Here is a 20,486-nt window from a genome sequence, read left to right on the forward strand (position 1 = left end):
AATGGTTGCCCTGGTGATTACCATTAATATCTTAATTCATAACAGTCTAGTTAGGACTAATACCAGCTTAATTTCAGTAGTAAACAAAAACTTACTTTACTTCTATATAACTTTGTTTCCCCCTCCTTTATGCTGTGATTAACATACAAATTACATTACAAATTTAATACATTCTGTGCTCATCAACACAGATTTACAGTTACTGCTTTTTGCAATATTAAATTAGACAGAAAAAAAAAAAACTTACAAACAAAAAAATACATTTATACTCTCTTTTATATTTACCTATATAGTTGCCTTTACCAGTGCCCTTTATTTCTTCATGTAGATTCAAGTTATTGTCTAGTTTCCCTTCATTTCAGCCTCAGGGATTCCCTTTAGTATTTCTTATAGGGCAGGTCTGGTAGTGACAAACTTTCTCAGTTTTTGTTTTCCCTGGGAATGCCTTTATTTCTCCCTCATTTTTAAAGGGTGGTTTTCCCAGACAATTCCTAGTTGACAGTTGTTGGTTTTTTTGTTTGTTTTGTTTTTTCTTTCAGCACTTTAAATATATCATCTCTACTGGCCTCTATGGTATCTGATGAAAAATCAGCTGTTACTGTTTTTGAGACTCCCTTGTATGTGATGGGAAACCCTGATGGCGTAGTGGTTAAGAGCTATGGCTGCTAACCAAAAGGTCCGCAGTTCAAGTCCACCAGGTGCTCCTTGGAAACTCTGTGGGGCAGTTCTACCATGTCCTGTAGGGTGGCTATGAGTTGGAATTGACTCAACAGCAACGGGTTTGGTTTAGATTTTTTGTGTATATGATGAGTCACTTCTGTCTTGCATGTTTCAGGAGTCTCTCTTTGTTTTTGTCTTTTAACACTTTATGATGTGTCTAGATAGTATGGGTCTCTTTGAGTTTATCCTCCTTGGGGTTCGTTGAGCTTAGATATGTAGATCAATGTTTTTCATCAAATTTGGGGAGATTTGGGATATTATTTCTTCAGATAATCTCTCTATCCATTTTCTTTCTCTTCTCCTTCTGAGACTCCCATTATGTGTATGTTGGTATGCTTGATAGTGTCCGACAGGTCTCTGAGGCTCCGTTCATTTTTCTTCATTCTTTTTGCTTTCTCTTCTTCATACTGGGTAATCTCAATTGACGTATCTTCACATTTAGTGATTTTTTTCCTTCTGCTTGCTCAAATATGTTATTGGGGCCCTCTGGTGACTTTTTTCATTTCAGCTATACTTTTCAACTCCAGAATTTCTATTTGTTTCTTTTTTATAATTTTCTCACTTTATTAATATCTCTGTTTTTTGAGATGTTGTTCACATACTTTCCTTTAGTTCTGTAGACATGGTTTCCTTTAGCTCTTTGAACATATTTAAACTAGCTGATTTACAGTCTTTGTCTAATAAGCCCAACGTCTAGGCTTCCTCAGGGACAGTTTCTGTTGATTGCTTTTCTTTTTCTGTGTATGGGTTATACTTCCTTGTTTCTTTGCAAGTCTTGTAATATTTTGTTGAAAACTGGGCATTTCAAATAATATAATGTGGTGGCAACTCTGGAAATCAGTTTCTCCCCCACCCCAGGACTACTTGTTGCTTGGTGCAGTTGTCGTCATTAGTTTGTTTTATGACTTTTCTGAACTAATTCTGTAAAGTCTGTATTTTTTTGTTGTGTGTAGCCACTGAAGCCTCTGCTTGATTAGCTTAGTAATCAACTAATGATTAGACAGGGATTTCTGTAAAAGCCTGGCACCAGCGAGTCTCACCATCTTTGCTGAGTGACTGTGTGCATGTTTGGGCAAACCTTCAACTGTCTGGCAGGCATTTTATAACTTTGCCTTAGCCTTCACTCCTGCTTGTGCAGAGCCTCAAGGTAAGCTATAGATGTGAGCTTAGGGCCTGCTCAGGTCTTTCCTGAGCCCTTATGGATATCTTATTCCTCAGCTTTCCCTTTTAAAATGTTTGGTTAGTCTATTGTTTGTCCCAGCTATTACCTATCACCTTAAGCAGCCGTGATGTTAAAACATTTAACGCCCACCAGGGAAAAGTTTTTAGTACTGGGCAAGTTCAAGTGAGGTCAAATAAAGACAGTCCTTCAGAGTGGGTTTTCTTAAATGTTTGGTAGAATTGGTGTCTTAGACTGGGTTCTCTAGAGGAGCAAAAACAGTGAAACGTATACATGTAAGTATATAGAGAGATTTAAGGAAGTGGCTCACGCAGTTATGGAGGCTGCCGAGTCCCAAATTCGTGGGTCAGGTGTTAGGCTGGAGGCTTCTCCTGACTCATGTGGTTGTAGGGGCTAAAGAACCCAAAATCATCAGGTCAGATTGCAGGCTACTGGCTCACATCCCAAGAACCGGAGATCAGATGATGATGAGTCGGATGCAGGATCCAGAGTGAGGGTGAGCCTTGACGGAACATCTGTTTATACACTGGAGGCAGGCCACGCCCCCAAGGAAACTCCCCTTTCAACTGACTGGTTGTTCATAGCAGCTCTCATCATGATGGTGATTACATTGTATCAGCTTTCATCATGGAGATGATTGCATTATAGAAGAGTAATTGGTAATGAATCCAATGTCTGCCAAACCACTGAGAATCATAGCCTAGCCAAGCTGACATATAACATTAACAATTGCAATTGGCTAGTGAAATTGGTGTTTTCTTTGTATTTATAAAATATTATTTCTTTTAGCGGTATTTTTGTTAACTTAGATTTTTTTATAGGAGTTGAACCACTTTATCTAAATTTACTAACATTAGCATTAAGTTGTTCGTAATATCCTCTTACTATCTTTTTTATTTAGATATAATTTATATACAGTGACATACTCAAATCACATTAAATGTACACCGTTAAATCAGTTTTGACAAATTTTTTTCAAGAGCTAGAACATTTCTGTCACCCAGGTATCTTTTTAAAGTCTGTAGAATCTGTGATGTTATTTTTTGTTTGCTTGTTTGTTTAATTCCTGACATTGATTATTTGTGCTTTCTCTTTCTCCCCTGTTCATCTCACTAGGAACTGAGCCGTTTTATTGGTCTTTTCAAAGAACCAGCTTTTGACTTTGTTATAATCCTCTCTATGTGTGTTTTTTTCTATTTCATTAATTTCTGTTCTTTACTGTTTTCTTTCTTTCTGCTTTTTTTGGTTTAAGTTGTTGATGTTTCCCCCTAATTTCTTGAGATAGGCGCTTAATTGATTTTCAGTCGTTTCTAATATATGCATTTAAAATCATCAGATTTCTTCCACACAGGACTTTGGCTGTATTCCAGATGTTTTATAGCATTTTCCTTATCATTGAAAAAAATATATTTCTAGTTTCCATTGTGATTTTGTCTTTGACTTGTTGGTTATTTAGAAGTGAAATCTATAGGGTTTTTCCAGTTTTCTTTTATTAATTTGTTGCTCAGTTGCTTTATGGTCAGAGAACATACTCTGTATGATTTCAGGCATTTGAAATTGGTTCAGACTTGCTTTGTGACCAGATGTGTCCAGTTTTGGTAAACATTTCATGTGTTTTTGTACTGCAAATGTTGGGTTTTATGTACTCTACATAAGTTCATTAGATCAAGTTTAGTAAAATGTTATAATGTATCTTTTGCCTACTTTCTATTAGTTACTGAGAGAAGTATGTTAAAAATCTTTTTCTGTATTGTGAAATCTGTTCTTTTGGTTTTGTCACTTTTTGCTTTGGGGCTGTATTACGAAGTGCCTACAAATTTAGAACTTATATGTTTTTGATGTATTAACCTTTTATCATCTCTGGTAATGCTTTTCGTTTTTGCCTTAAAGTATACTTCATCTGGTGCAGCTGTAGCACTTTTGTTTTGGTTAGCGTTACATGGTATGTTTTTTCCATCTTTTTACTTTCAACTATTTGTTTTCATATGTTTCTTATAAATATCTTGTATCTATTTGTTTTTCATCCAGTGTGACAATCTTGGTCATTTAATGTAAGCATTCAGCCCATTTATAGTTAATATAATCATTGATAACTTTCTCTTTCAACAATGTTTTGTACTTGTCCCACCTGTTCTGTGTTCCTTTTCTCCTCCTTGGTTCGTTTCTTTCAGACTGAGAATGTTTTAATTTTAATGCCATTTTCCCTCTATTAGATTAAAAGTTATATACTCTTTTAATGATTATCCTAGATATTACAATATGCAAAGTCCAGTATTAATTGGTATAATTTACCCACCTGGCACAATGGAAAAACAGTAAAACAGTGCTTTTCAAACATTAGCATATGCAAAAATCAGTCAACGAACTTATTAAAGCACTAATTCCTGGGCCTCACCCCTAAAGACTCTGATTCAGTAAAATGAGATGCAGTACAGTGTGCATTTCTCACAAGCACCCAGCTGCAAGTCCGCAGAACACGTTTTGAGTAGTAGTGACTTAGAACCTGTTAACTCCATTTATCCTCATCCCAACCTAAATGCCTTTTTGCTGTGTATTCTAGGTCTCTTTATATTTCAGGCCCCAGAAGATGTTATTCTTGTTTGATGGCTATCACTATTTATTTAGATTTAGATTTACTCACATATTTACTATTTTTTGTTATGCTACATTGTCCGTGCATTTCTGGGCTTCCATCTAGGGTCATTTTTCTTCTGCTCAAAGAGTATCTTTTTTCTTTAGTGTAAATTCACTGCTGACAATTTGTTGTTTGTTTTTGTTGTCTGAATGTATTTTTATTTTACCTTTATTCTTTTTTTTTTTAACATAAGGTTTATTATGAACATTATTCTATATGCATGTAGGGAAACCATTCCAATTCCAAAAAAAAAAAAAATGACTCCAAGGAGGCTAGTTAAAACGAAGCTTATAAAGAGAAGAGAAGGGAGAAGAATTGAAGATCAACCATTGGCTAATCTTAACATGATTGATTGAACCCTGCCCTCCCCCTTTTACTGAGATCAACTGATATCTAGTCATGGGGTGGGCCCTGGCCCTCCACCCACCTGCAGCCATGATACTTTTCCAAATTTAAATTAAGTAAACCTGGGCTTGAACAGGAAAGACAAGATTAGTAATTCTGGGTGGAAAAAAAGCCACAGGCAGGATGAATTTTGGGTCAGTTATTTTTAATATTTGGTTTTGTTCATAAGAAAAACCTTAAACTCAAAATAAGATGTCTGTTACTAGTCTTTTTTCTTTATTTATTTTTATTGTACTTCAGGTGAAGGCTTACAGAACAAATAGTTTCTCATGAAACAGAAGTACACATGTTGTTTTATGACATTGGTTAACAACCCCACAACATATCAACCCTCTAACTTCTTAACCTTTTTTTTTTTTTTTGGTGAAAATACACATAGCCAAAGATACACCATTTCAAAAATTTCTACATGCACAGTTCAGTGACATTGAGTACGCTCTTCGAATTGTGCTGTTATTCTCACTTAAGATGAAGGCTTACAGAACAAAACAGTTTCTCATTTAACAGTTACTACAAATGTTGCCCTATGACAATGGTTAACAATCTCACAACACATCAACAATATCCTTACTCAACCTTGTGTTCCCTATCACCAGCTTCCTTGTCTCCTTCTGCTTTCTGGCCCTTGTCACTGGACTCCTGTACCTCGTTAGTCTCATTTGGTTTTATGGGGCTGTCCACTCCCAGGCTGAACAGTGAACCTCGGAGGTAACTTCACCACTGAGCTAAAAGGGTGTCTGGGGGCCATACTCTAGGGGTTTCTCCAGTCTCCTTTAGGCGAGTAAATCTGGTCTTTTTTTTTTGTGGGTTAGAATTATGCTCTACATCCTTCTCCAGCTCTGTCCAGAACCCTCTGTTGTGATCCTGGTCAGAGCAGTCAGTGGTGGTAGCTGGGCACCATCTAGCTGTACTGGACTCAGTCCGGTGGAGGCCTTGGTAGCTGTGGACAATTAGTCCTTCGGACTGATCTTTTCCTTGTATCCTGTTCTCTTCATTCTCCCTTGTTCCGGAAGGGATGAGACCAGTGGAGTATCTTAGATGGCCGCTCACAGGCTTTTAAGACCCCAGACACTACTCACCAAGGTAGAATGTAGAGCATTGTCTTTATAAGTTGTGTTATGCCAATTGAGCTAGATGTTCCCCGAGACCATGGTCCCCAGAGCCCTCCGCCCAGCAATTCGTTCCCTCAGGGAGTTTGGATGTGTCTATGGAGCTTCCATGACCTTTCCTTGTACAAGTTGTGCTAGTTTCTCCTGTATTGTGTACTGTCTCACCCTTCACCCAAGATACCACTTATCTATTGTCTATTTAATATTTCCCCACACACACCCCTCCCATCCCTGGTAACCAACAAAGATTGTTACATTTTGTGTGTGAACTTTTTCATGGGTTTTTACAGTAGAGGTCTCATATAATATTTGTCCTTTTGTGATTGACTTATTTCACTCAGCATAATGTCCTCTAGTTTTTACCTTTATTCTTGAGAAATGTTTTCACTGGATTTAAAATTGCAAATTGGCAGTTATTTTCTTTTAGGACTTTAAATACAATATATCCTTATACTGTCTTCTGATTTCCAGTGTTTCATTTGAAAAGTTACCTGCCATTCTAGTTGTTATTCCTTTGGAGGTAACCTGTCTATTTCCTCTGGCTGTGTTTAAGATTTTTTATTTGTATTGGATTTTAGCAGATTTTTCTGATTTACATACATTTTTCTTTTTGTTTATCTTGCTTGATCTTCTTAGGGTTTCTTGACTCTGTGGCTTGATTTTGTTTCATCAGTTTTAGAAAATTCTCTGCCGTTTTTCTTGCAATAATGCTTTTGCTTTCTTCTCTCCCTCCTCTTGGAGCCCAGGGTGCACATATGTTAGACCTTTTCACTTAATTCTATATTTCTCTAACTCTCTTTTCTGCATTTCTTTATTTTAGTCTCTCTGTGCTTCATTCTGGTTATTTTTCTCTGACCTATCTTCTAGTTCACTGATTTTCTCTTCAGCTCTCTAATTTGTTACACTTGCCATTTGTTTCTTAGTTTTGGTTATGATATTTTTTAGTTTGTATTTCCACTTGGTAATTTTTTTTGCGGTTTCCAGTCTGTGCTGAAATTCTCAATCTTGTTTTTTTGTTTTATGCATAGTGAGTATAGTTACTTTAGAGTCTGATGTCCCTAATTTATGGAGCCACTATGAGTCTGATTCTGTTATTTCTGTTACCTTTTTGTCCTGTTGTTCGATATTTACTATATTTTCTAAATTTACTAAAATACACTATATTGTCTATAATGTGTCAGGCGTTATGTTTGCAGAATTGTTTGTGGAAATAATTTAGGGTCTAGAATAATGTTATCATCTAACAAAGAGAATTTATGTTTGTTTTTGCCAGGAACATAGGGACCCTAGAAATTTAGTATTATTTTAATCTAGTTTTAAGATTTTGATGATTTGAAGTCAGACTGAAGTCCTTGGTGGGCCTTACTCATACCGTGTGTTTCTTTGATGTACCAACCGAAAGCAAGGGGGTTCACCAGAACTTTCCCCACCCACACAGGTCTTAGATACCAGTCTTTGTCACCTTAGCCCTGGGTAGCTGTCAGAAGCCTCAGAAAACTCACCGCAGCATATGACCCCAGGCAAAAATCAACCCCAGATGGCAGGTTTACCTTTCTGGGTCTGTGGTCTCCTCTGGCCCAGTAATTCTTTACTGACTTGTTAGCTCTCTCAAGCCTGTGTTTTTCGTGATTTATTCAGCTTTTCTAGTTGTCCTCAGCAAGAGCGTTAGTCTCATCTGCTGGTCCACCAGTACTAGAAGCTGATTTCTACTTTTTTTAAGCTAAGTATAGAATTGGAACTGATAGTGTTTTCTTGGTTCGGTTTTCTGCTAGAGTGCTGCAAGTTCAATAGTTTGTAAAAGTTTAAGTGAAATTGGAATATATTGAAATCCGCATTTGATATCTTATCCAGCTACTTTTTAATTTTAGTTTGTCAAAAAGTTTTGATAAAGAGAATCATTTCATCAGCTGTTCATTTTGTACCAGCATACTGAAGGCTAGGAACAGTTGTTGACTAGACCATTCTTTATACAGATATCTTAGTTGATCATTTTTGCACATTTTAATCCATTAGAGTTATAGTCCGTGTTAGTCTTAGGATGGTGGAACAGTTTTACTGTGACAGACTCGAAAGTTCTCCTGAGAGAAAAACTTCAAAACATAAAGGAGATTTGGCTAGAAAAAATGTGGGCTTCCTCTCTTTGGGATCAGGCCCAGCAGATAAGGTAGACTCAGAGGACTTCCTTCAGGTAAAACTGAAATATAAGAACCACTGCTTTATACTTAGCTGACTTTGAAAAGATAGGAGTATATTTCTTAGAATTGCCCTCATTCAGGAAAGTGTACGTGCAGGCTACTTGTGAGGTTTAAGCTAAAGTTTTTTGGTTGCTTACTACGGGTAGCTATTTTATGGATCTTTTAAATTTAGAGGTTTTTAAAAACACCGCAAGTAAAATCTTTAGCTACCCTAAGGCTTTTGGTAAGCACCCTTTCAGTTTTAAAAATCTGTGATTGGTATGTGGTACATAGTAAGTTAACATCACTGATTTACTGTACAATTTTTTAAATTTTCCCTAGAACTTAAGGTGCTTGTATTTTATTTTCTTTACCAAACAGGATTTGCCCAACAACATGATTCATCAGGTGCCAATTAAATCACTCCCTCAAGAATGGCTTTGGTGTGAGACTTGGTGTGATGATGCCTCTAAGAAAAGGGCAAAGACAATTGATTTGGTAAGCTGTTCGTAGTTCTCTGCATCTCAGTCCAGTGTGATGTCTTTCTTTGTGCTTGTATAGTTTAGGGGTTTTCTACTTGCAGCAGATGATGGAAGCCAGAACTTCAGTTGCCCAGCGTGACTGTTCTCACCACCTACAATCTTGTGAATTCACTGCTTGGCGTCTGAATCATCGTACTTTTCCTGCCTTCTGATAGCTCCCCAGAACTGCTGTGTAGCAGAAGTTAATTTGGCTTTCTAGCCCATTACCATATTGCTGACAATATGTCATCTCCCTAGTCCTCAGTATTGTTCTTCTGCAGTGAGAACTTGTAACCTAGAGCAGAAACACCTTTGAGTTCCGCATAATGTACCATTTCTTAAACTCAGCTAGAGTGTGTTGTCCTGTTTTCACAGTGTAATAATCCAATGACCAAAGAGCCCAAACTGGAAGCAGCTATGCGAATTGTCCCAGAGTGGCAGGACTATGATCAAGAAATCAAACAGTTGCAGACCCGCTTTCAAAAGGAGAAGGAAGCAGGACCACAGTCTAAAGAAAATAAAACAGAAGAGCCGAGTCGAGAAGGTAAGTACAAACCTTTGGCTTTCGATAAGCACTTTTTTGCCCTTCTCATTTCTATTTATTGCACAAACAACGGAATAATGAAGAAAAGGAAAAGAAAAATCTCTCAATCATTAATTCTTTCATCCCAACATCAGCCAATTTTTTCATTTCTGTTTTTCAGCTGGCCTTCTAAACAGTTCTTATTTTCGCATTGCCTGTCTGCCCCACTGTTTTTTGGAGAGAGGATGTTTCCTTTTGAATGTGGAATATGTTGTTTGCAGGGGGTAACTTTTTACCCTAAAGCTGACTGATCTGGATGTACTCTCGGTTCAAATGGGGTGTTTGTAAAAGTTCTCTAAAGATAGGAGTTGTCCCTCGGTGGCTCAAATGGTTGAGCATTCGACTCCTAGCTGAAGGATTGGCGGTTCAGACCCATCCATAGGCGCCTTGGAAGATAGGCCTGACAATCCGTTTCCAAAAGATCACAGCCTTGAGAACCCTGTGGAGCAGTTCTACTCTGCAGACAGAGTTGCCGTGAATTGAAATCGATTCAACAGCAGCTAACAACAACATGCAAATGTAGGGTGATATTCCGATTGTGATTATTTTATTTAAGCTTATGAGTTTTGTGATACATAAGCCAGACCTAAAATTATTTGGGGGACCTCTTGTCAGATTCCTTAGGTTTTTGTTTTTGTTTTCTCATTAAATCCGACAAGTCACTAGTGGATGGACAGGAATCAAGGCAAAGTACATGTAATTTGGGAAAAAAATAATTTTTTTAAACAAGCATATTGGGTTGGGGATGGATTTAGTTTAGGCTAAAAATAGAAAGGACTTACTATGTTTTTATGCAAATAACATGTGCCTTCTACATTTGTTTGTTAACCGCATCCTCCTCCCATGAAGTGTTTTCATAAGCGCCCTGTGCTAATTTTTTTTTTTTACAGTAAACGTAAAAAAATTGGCATAGTGGTGCTCATGAAAATAATGGGGGAGGGCACAGTTGGAAAACATGTAGAAGGCATGCATTAATTTGCGTAAAAATACAGTAAGTCTTCCTATACTGTTTTTCCTACTGTGTATACATCTTGAATGGTAACTACCTGAAAAAAATCATCAGAATACAAAAGTGACCTTTTTTAAACTATTAATACTTTGGGCAAAGTCATTCATTTGGCTCTGGTTATTAAAATTTATTCATCTCAAAATTCTAAAAGAGTGATTGCACAAGAACATGGATCTTGGAACATGATTCATGTAAACAGTCTGACAACTATCCCATGATATCCGATATCACAGATAAAAGTTTGCCCTTTATATATTTGCCGTAAAAATTTAATTCCAATTCATTGATGAAACTTCAAAGATTTGCGTAGACGAATGGGCAAAGAACGTGGATAAATACTATTGAAATAAGAGGAATGTCCTCTCTTGAGATTTATCTTAAAGAAATAATTCAACAAAGAAAAAAGTTATTTACATGAAGATATTTATTCTAATAGCATTTATAAAGCAAAACTATTAAAAGCAGTTTAAACACCCAATAAGAGGGAACGTTAAATGAGCTACACTAATACATAGTAAAAATGTTTATATGCTCATTAAGTGAGAAAAGAGGAATCCTGACTAAAAACGTGCATATAGACCAACTGGAAATAAAGACTGCACAGGTGGAAACCGTTCCGTTGGATTCGAGATTTGCAGATAGTTTCAGTGTTTCTAAAAATAAAAATGTCTCCTTTACTTTCTTGCCTTCAGAATATAACACAAAAACATCAAATCAAAGCTCCTAAAATTGTAAAAAGAGAAAGTAGATGTGGGGCATAAATACTGGGCTACCATGCCGGGACCTGCCCAATCTTACTTTATAACTTGAAGACGTTCTGTTTTATTTTCCATTGTTCTCCTTTTCCATAGGTCCTCGGAAACGTGAAGAATTGTGATCTCTCGAGGAGGATAGGAAATTGCACCATTTGAAAAACAGTTTTTATATTAAATGCTAGTTTTTTCTGATCTGTCTATACAACTGCTGATGAACTGGCTGGGCAGGTGTGCCACACCTTTGATTCTGAGCGTTTGATTTTGACTTCTGCACACTGGTGGGGTTAAGGCGCTACTAGATTTGTACCTCAGAGGAAGACCAGTGGCTGATCTTCCAGGACTCTGCACAGAGGGGAGCGTGGCGGCAGCACCAGGAAGAAACCAGTACTTTGGTCCCCTCCCCCACATGCACACGCTGCAGTCATGGGAAGCAGGCCAGCCACGGCCGCCGCGCTCTTCCCTACCTCAGTTTTCCCTGCCCGTGGAGTAGCGTGTGCCGCGGGCAGATGCCCATCGTCCGGGGTCGGGTCAGCAGCATTCGTCCACTGGCCATGCTGACGTGCTCCATGTGCCCCTTGTGCGTTCTCTTCCACACCTTAGGCTCATTGTTTAATCAGAATCCGGCCTGGTGCCTTCAGAGTTGGTTCAGTGCAGCAGCTCAGCAGATTAATCTGGTATAGGGTGGGCTGGGTTGGGGCCGGGATAGGGAAAACAGCAGGAGAAGGAGGGCTCGTGGGGGCGGGGGGTGGGGGTGGCGGTAAGAAAGACCAGAATTTGGCCATTGTATTTTATCAGTGCCATTGTGACAGATTTGAAAACATTATTCCCCATCCAATCCCAGTGAATTTTTGAGGTAATTATTTTATAAACAGTTTTTGTATTTGTCAAAAGTCTTTGCTTTTTCTTCCCACTTCCTTAAAAAATGTCTGTTAATGATTTCTTTACTGGATACAGCCATACTAAGTCCCTGTAGTAGTCCATCTCGGAGGGCTCAGGGCTTCCCTCTGGAATGTGACTCTGATCATTTGCCCACTCTTTCTGTATAGGATTCTCTCTGTGTAGCTGTTTCTCTACAAAACAGCTCCTAGATGTAAGACGAGGAGAGGTTTGACTGTGGAATTCACACGTTTATATACATTGTTCTCTGTTCCTTTCACTTAGAGCTTTGGGTTGCAAAAATTGCTGGAGACACCGCCAGTTCTGAGTCTGCATTATGGCATCTTGAGGGAGGGTTTGCCCTTTAGTCAGTGCTATTTCTACCAAAGTCTTTTTGTGTCTTTATTTCAGCAGCCCAGAACTGCTCCTTCTGAACCAGACTCTCCTGGCGAGTGAGGCAGTGCTATGAGGAGGCACCACGAGTCTAGTCTTTGGGCTGCTGTTGGCCAGAGTAGGGTGAAGCTCAGGTGCTCTTCCCTGCGGCTCTGCGTCTGCCTGCAGGACCCGGTGGCAAGAGCACTAACGTGGAATCATACCTGCCTTCACGTGCACACATTGCTTTTCTTTCATATTTTGCCTGCTTTTTAAAAATACGAGGAGAGGGTAGTACAAATGGATAACTAAGCCCTTGCTCTTCTAAACCAGATAACATTTTGATTTGCAGTCTTTTTCAAATTACAGAGTCCTATCACAAATGTCAAGTATTTGTTTTTTTCTATTTTCAGATGAACAAGTTAGCTTTGGAGCCTCCCAGCCAGTGTGAAGGAGTATTTGACTTTGCTTTCATAATTCTGTTACCAGTTGAGAGAGGACTCAAAAGAGGATTGAGCATATTATTTGATCTGTGGCCCTAAAAGTCCAGGGACCCTCAGGATCACTGGCAAAGGCGGTAGCATGTCCGTCCGTCCGTCCCCCCCGCCCTCCCTCCCTCACGTGGTCAGAGCAGCTGAAGGGAGATTAACCACATTTGTTCAGGCTTCACCTTCAGATTTAATAGGCTTTCAGGGAGCCTTCTGCCACTGCCACCTCCACCCATGCATTTCCCAGGTGACTTAGGAAGTGGCCCTGGCTTCCTTCTCTGTGTCTTCCAAGTCTGTTTTGCATATTCCATGTAGGGAAGGTACAGATAAACTATGCTGTCTGGTCTCTGTGGTGCCAGTGTCACTGGTTGCCCCTCACCATGCTGCACATCTCCTGTGGCTGATTCTAAATGTGTGCGCTCTAGCTTGCTTCCACAGGGGCCCTCACCCCACTGTAATCCTTTCCTTGATTCAGGTGGCATAACATAAGCACCTTTCATAATTAACCTCTGATGTCCTAGGAAGTGATGTTCCCATGAAAGTTTGACCTTGGTCCACTTTACCTGTTATCTCTATTATGAGAAAACATATTGTGACTTATAGAGGTAAGAGAAATTTTTTCCAAGAAGCAAGAATTGATTGCACTGAATGTTCAAGCTTACAGAAACTGTTCACAGTGTGTTGTTTTTAACCATCATTATATGTAATGCATTTTTTTCTCATGTTGTAGAAATTTTCTGTGTGCCTAAGTGGCACAGTGACATGTCAGAATGATGTGAAATGGTGTGCGCCTGTTTTTCTGCTCTGTGGGAGTGTTGGTTGGGGTCAGAACCTGCTGAGGGCTGTGGCTGCTGTCGCCGGGGTCTCGGCAGGCCTGTGTTTTGGTGTGACGTTGCACTGAGCGCTCACCACATTGAGAGTCATGGCATGGTGTTTCTCCACGGTGTCATAATGCTACATTTCAAGTTAAACCTACAAATGTTGTCATGCCTGCTAAGTGTGCCAGCATTGGCTGGGCCCATGCACCGTGTGAACTGTCTTAGGAGAGCAAAGGTTCTGAGTGTATTAAGAAACAGTTCCATGGATGGAGCTGAATTTACTCTACTCCCTTTAAGTCACCGTGTTGTCGCCTTTGCTGAAGCCATGGCTGAATCAACAGCCTCTCCTGGCTGCTGGGACTAAGAGTCCCTGAGTGCAAGGCTGAGGGAGTCAGGGATGGTCGTGCAGGTGTCAGAGAGACTGCCGGGAAGATTGGAGGAAGGAAAGCCCATCGTTTCCATTAGCCAGGGATTGTTGTTACTGGTACCAAAATTTGAAGCAGGCCAGACACCACCCTCCTGGCACCGAGTATAAAATGGCTCCTGTCACCTCCCCCAGTGAGTAAATGTGGGTACTTGAAAGTAGTTTTTTCCTAACATTGCCATGACTAACTCTACCTGAATGATTTAAAATTTTTTTTTTAACTCAAGAGTTACAAGTGCTTTTTTCTGAATAAAGTGTGGACGCTCTGTTACCAGATTTCGCGAACGTCAGGGTACTGGTAAAACTGCATAGGGTAACAAACAACGGGGGGTGAAAAAATGGAGGGCAAATTATGTGAAAAGTTATTTAATATATATTCCATTGTGGAATTTTAATTATTCGTTTTCTAAGGACTTGATTTTATGGGGGCCATTTTGTGGGGTGATTGTGGTTAATCAGCATCAGCATGGCTTGTGATGTGCCCAGTGTGGTAGGAGGACTGTTCTCATTTACCTTAGTGCCCTTCCTGTCTTGGCACAGAGAGGACAGGATCGTAAGGAGAACTTTGCTAATTACCTGGTGAACTTCAAGCAAGTTAGACTTTATTAACTCACTCATTGATAGTGTCTGGAGGATACAAATTTCTCGTTCACTGTTTGCCCTTTGACTTCTGTGTGTAAAACAGAAACTGCTAGCCATCATCCTAGAAGGAGCAATGTAGGCCAGCCTACGCTTATGGGTGGCAATAGTGGTCTTGAGTCAGAGAACTGAGGAGAGGGCCCCTCTCCTGCAGGGAGTCTGTGAGTGTTGACAGTTTATAAAAACAAGCCACAAAATCAGCTCTGAAGCTGCTTGAGCATCTCCATGCTCCCCAGAAGTAGTCCACAGAGTTTAAACTCCATGGTTAGATTTTGGAAGCAAGAGGCCATCTCCTGAGTCTTTCCCAGTTACCTACACTGAAGAGGCTGGATGTGGAAGATCTGAGTAGGACATGAGGGTTCACAGCTAACGCCTCATTTCACCTGTATTTTATGCATTGCCTTGCTTGCCACTGTTCAGGTTTCCAGAGAAATGGGCATAATTCCCTCTTAAAAAATAAAATGTGGAACAAAGATTATCAAATACCATGTTTTCCAACTAGTTATCTGTGGTAATAACGAAACAGACATGTAAAAATGGAGAAAAATGTTAGACTTTTTAAAGAAACTGTACTTTACAAAATCTCCTTTATAAATACTCTATTTTACTGTAATCCTGTTCCATTAAATGCAATGCAAAGTTCAGGAGCTGCCCCTTGCTTGGGAACAAGCATTGGGGTTTTAAGAGTGTGCAGAATCCTCTGCAACTGAAGTGAATTGAGAATGAGTTTCCTGGTACTGTAATGAAAATAAGGTCTGCTCAGTACAATAAACTTTTTGCTCTCTTCTTTAAAACTGTGTACTCAGTTACTCCACTTTCAGCTTACAAAGGGCAAAGTGTTAGAGCTGAAGTTCAACCCCTTCATTAGCGAAAGAAGCAGGCCCAGGCAGAGGGAGGAGGAGGGCTTTACCTGAAGTCTCCTTCAGCAACAAGGCTGGACTGGGCTGTACCATTGCTCCGCGTTCTCGGGAGTGCACTGACCCCTTCAGTGCCCCAGCCTCTGGAGGGCTCCCCTGGGCAGGGCTTAGCAGGTAGGCAGCCTTACCCGAGCAGGTGGGCTGGGAGAGGGGCCCGCAAGGCAAGAAGGCACCATGGGACAACTGGGCCTAACCTTGGTCACTGAGTTCTTAGAGGGATAACATGGACTGTGCTCATGTTGAACATATTTTCTGAGCTCCTACTTGGGGGATAGGTATAAAGTTTAAGATACAGATCCTGTCCCCCAGGGGCTCGCTGGACATTGCAACCTAGTGTCATGAGTGCTGTGACTGTGTTGGGAGCTGGGGAGGTGAGTAGTGGCTGTGTGAGCATAAGAGAGTGTACTCACGGAGAAGGAGAGGAGGGATTTGATGGTCAGGAAGAGCTACGAGTAGATGATGATCAAATTGAAGGCTGAGGAATAACTAGGAGTTAGAGGAGCCCTGGTGGCACAACAACTAAGCACCCAGCTGCTAACCGAAAGGTTGGCCGTTTGAACCTACCCAGCAGCTCCATGGGAGAAAAACGTGGAGATATGCTTCCATAACAGTTACAGACAAGACAACCTTATGGGGCCGTTCTTCTCTGTCACACAGGGTCACTGAGTTGAAATCATCTTGATGGCATACAGCAACATCCTAGATAGGCTAGAACGAGGGAGGTGGGGAAAGAGGGAGGAAGGCATGTTCCAGTAAGGACTTGAGCTAGTGTGTAGATTTAGAGAGTTGGAAGTGAAGCTGTGTAGCCAGAGTCATGGCCAGGAGCGGGGTCAGGAGGAGGGCTGGATTTATAATGCCTTTACTAAATAGTATGAAATATATTTTTAATAAAACTTAAAACAAGGTTGACAGCATAGCAAGGGAAGAATGTGAGAAAAATATTGCCCAAATCACATTTGTTACTGTAAAGAACCTGAAGAGTACAGAAAACCAAAAAAAAATTCTACCAGAGATTACTACTATTAACATTTTGGCATATTTGCGTATGTATTTACATATGCGCATCATCAAAAGTAGAACTATACTGTAATACTCTTAGCAATTTTACATGCGAACGGAGTCATGTTTCTGAGAATGTGTCAAGCTGCTTGTAAAGGAAACCCACCTGACTCCTAAAAGAAAATGGAGTGGCTCACATTCAGAAGTCCAGAGCTAGCACCATCTGGCTGGATGGTCCATTGTTCTGAGATGTCATTACTTAGGTTCTTTATAGCAGTTGGCCATGGGCTTCCTGTGCACGTGGAGAGAGCTGTTTTCCCATGGTGACAGCCTGATCTTCAGTGAGGAGGAACCCTTACAGAAGACTGAGCAAACTTTTTCTGTTCCATAGCCAGTCACCCCCTGAGCTGAGATCAATTGCCCAAGCTTCCTTGCTGCTATTTGAGGGGGGCTGGGTGAAGTGTGGAGTGGCTTTGGGCAAGCCCATCTCAGCACCCATCATGGTAGTTTAAAAGGTTAAATCCTGCTTGAAAACTTGTATGGAAAACTATCAGGTTGCTGCTCATTCTGCTTCATCCAGAGGCAATATTTTTCAGCCTTCAAGTTGTTTTTTCCAATATTCCTTTCAAATATCTCAAGAATATACTTCTATTGTCATTTCTTAATTCCTGGTAATTGGGAATTTAGCTCCGCTACACCAGTATCTCCTGCCCGGCCCACTTCCCCTCCCCTACACCAGCAGTTTAACAATTTGGCTAAAGCAATAGTGATTTCGTTATCGTGAATATGCAAATGTTACTGCTGAACCAAGCTGTATATTATAACTTTTTTTCCTTTCTGGCAAAACTTATTTTGTCTCTCTCTCTTTTCATTTGTTCAGTTTTCTATGCACAGGCTTTTCCCACAAATAGCCCAACAGGTCTAACTAGTGCCTTTCCGTCATCTGGACATTGGTGTTTGCCCCTGTAGCCCCGCAAGCCTGGGCTTATCCTGGTGGGTGAGCTTGCAGGGTCCCCTTGACCCTTTCCTGTGTGCTTTGAACTCTAGGGCTTCCTCTCTTGGATTCCCACCTTGTTTTGCAAAAGGAAGAGTGTCTGGGAGCATGTTTGAGTCCTTACATAACTAAAGATGTCTTCATTCTACTCTAACACCTGATTTTTGGCTGGGTATGGAATTTGAAGCTGGGTCATTTTTCTTATATGAAGAAGAATGCGGCATCAGGATGCCTGCTGAAAGTGAAGAGGACTTGATGCACTTACTAATGAAGATCAAAGATGTTTACCTGTGTTTTATTGACTGTGCAAAGACATTCGACTGTGTGAATCATAGCAAATTATGGATAACATTGCAAAGAATGGGAATTCCAGAACAAATGTGCTCATGTGGAACCTGTACTTAGATCAAGAGGCAGTCGTTGAAACAGAACAAGGGGATGCCACATGGTTTAAAATCAGGAAAGGTGTGCGTCAGGTTTGTATCCTGTATTGCCGTACTTATTCAATCTGTATGCTGAGCAAATGATCGGGAGAAGCTGGGCTATGTGAAGAAGAACATGGCATCAGGATTAGTGGAAGACTTGTTAACAACCTGTGATACACAGATGACACAACCTTGCTTGCTGAAAGTGAAGAGGACTTGAAGTACTTACTGATAAAGATCAAAGACTACAGCCTTCAGTATGGATTACACCTCAACATAAAGAAAACAAAAATCCTCACAGCTGGACCAATAAGTAATGTCGTGATAAACGGAGAAAAGATAGAAGTCAAGAATTTCATTTTACTTGGATCCACCATCAACACCCATGGAAGCAGCAGTCAAGAAAACAAACAACATATTGCATTGGGCAAATCTGCTGCAAAAGACCTCTTTAAAGTATTGAAAAGCAAAGATGTCATTTTGCGGACTAAGGTGTGCCTGACCCAAGCCATGGTGTCTCAGTTGCCTCATATGCATGTGAAAGCTGGACAATGAATAAGGAAGACCAAAGAAGAATCGATGCTTTTGAATTATGGTATTGGTGAAGAATATTGAATATACCACGAACTGCCAGAAGAATGAACAAGCCTGTCTTGGAAGAAGTACAGCCAGAGTGCTTCTTGGAAGCAAGGATGACGAGACTCTGTCTCATGTACTTTGGACATGTTACAGGCTGGACCAGTCCCTGGAGAAGGGCATGATGCTTGGTAAGTAGAGGGTCAGTGTAAAAGAGGAAGGCCTTCAAAGAGATGGATTGACACAGTGGCCGCAACAATGGGCTCAAGCATTGCAAAGATAGTGAGGATGTTGCAGGACTGGGCAGTATTTTGTTCTGTCGCACATAGGGTGACTGTGAGTCAGAACCAACTTGATGGCACCTAACAACAATATTTTCCTCTTAACTTTGAAGACATCTCTCACAGTCGTCTAAGCATCCAGGGTTGTCACTGAGAGGTCTGGTGCCGTTCTGATTCTTCATTCTTTGTGTGTGATTTATTTTCTCTCTCTGGATGCCGGTGGAATCTCGTCCTTATCCCTGGTCTTCTCAGACTTCACGGGAACCGAGGGTTGGGTACCTGCTGGCCCATTTTATCCTGAAAACTCATGTCATTCAGTTCTGACAAATGTTATTACATCCTGGATCATTTTCTTTCTTTATTCACTCTTTTTTGAACTCATTAGTCAGGATTGGGACCCTCTGGACTGATTTCCCTTATTAAAAAAAAAATTTCTCTCCTGTTTTCTATGTTTGTTTATTATTTTTTGTATTTCCTGTAACAATTTCCCAGTTTTTATCTTCCATCTCTGCTTTTTTTATATTGATTATTATAGTTTCTAAATTAACCATTATAGTTTCAAAAATTTCTTTCTTGTTCTCTCATTGCCCGTTTAATATTTTTGTTTCCCAGAATGGAATATCTTATTTCTGAAGGATATTAATTTTTTTAAGTTGTCTTCTGCTTCCCCCGTTGTCTCCTTTTCCTCTGAATTTTCTGTCTGTCAACGTAGCAGCTTTCCCTCTAGTGTCAGGTGACCCACGGTAGTCATTGAGAATGAGTGCAGCAAGCTTGGAAACTCATGTGGGCATGATTGAGCAAGGTGCTGGGTCATCTTGGGTGAGGAAGTCCTTGCTCTAGCATGGGTATTACCCCAACCAGCCACTTGAATCTGGGTCAGCAGAGGGTCCCTGGCTGGGATAAGCCTTTTGCACCCCTTGTTCTATTCCACCCCTCTCAACCCTGCCCTTGCCTGGGACTGGCATCTTCAGGTTCAGGCTGCCAGTTCAAAATTTACAGAGAACAAACTTCCAGTCTAGAGGCTTATGGAGAAAAAGAGGGGGTGTCCGGCTAGGCAGAAGGTGCAGGGCGCCAGAGCTCTTTGTTGGGGACCCTGCCTTACCTAACCTGCTAGGAGTGTGTGGAGGGGAAGGGAGTCGTGGAGCGCAGGCACTCTTTCCCATCACCCCCTGTCGACAAGTCCCCTGGCACATGTGGAGGCTTCCAAATGTTTGTTGAAATGTTATGAACTATGTCAAAGTCCCTTTGCCTTGTCATTAATTCCTATTTTTATTCATTTTAGCTGTTATGAAGTTTTGGGAGAGAGAAAACATGTTTAAAAGGAAGTTGACTACTTTTTAAATGTCTTAAAACTTTTAGGTATCGTGAATGTTTTTTCAGGTCATTAAATGTTTTTCAGAAAACATTTTCCATAACTCTAATACCTCAAAGTAGGATGTGTCATAACTTAAGAAATACATAATTGTTGAATATTTTAAATTGTTTCCACTTTTGCATATTATAGATACTGCAATGGGTGCTACTTTTTTCTTTAAACAGCTGAACTGTTTTTCTAGGATAAATGGATTAAGATTTGCAGCTTATAT

At 40.3% G+C, this 20,486-nt stretch overlaps 1 protein-coding gene across 3 annotated transcripts in view; it reads left to right on the forward strand.

The window, feature by feature from the left end:
* Positions 1 to 11,402, forward strand: part of UGGT1 (UDP-glucose glycoprotein glucosyltransferase 1) — a 129,918-nt gene extending 118,516 nt beyond the window's left edge. For all 3 annotated transcript variants that reach the window (XM_023741372.1, XM_023741370.1, XM_023741369.1), the window contains exons 38-40: positions 8,605 to 8,721; positions 9,120 to 9,288; positions 11,188 to 11,402. In XM_023741372.1, coding sequence (XP_023597140.1) covers positions 8,605 to 8,721; positions 9,120 to 9,288; positions 11,188 to 11,213 — 312 coding nt within the window. In that variant the 3' untranslated portion in view covers positions 11,214 to 11,402. The remainder of the gene's footprint in view (positions 1 to 8,604; positions 8,722 to 9,119; positions 9,289 to 11,187) is intronic.
* The last annotated feature ends 9,084 nt before the right edge of the window (positions 11,403 to 20,486 follow it).

The sequence above is a fragment of the Trichechus manatus genome, unplaced genomic scaffold (assembly GCF_000243295.1).
Source record: "Trichechus manatus latirostris isolate Lorelei unplaced genomic scaffold, TriManLat1.0 scaffold00179, whole genome shotgun sequence".
NCBI lineage: Eukaryota > Metazoa > Chordata > Mammalia > Sirenia > Trichechidae > Trichechus > Trichechus manatus.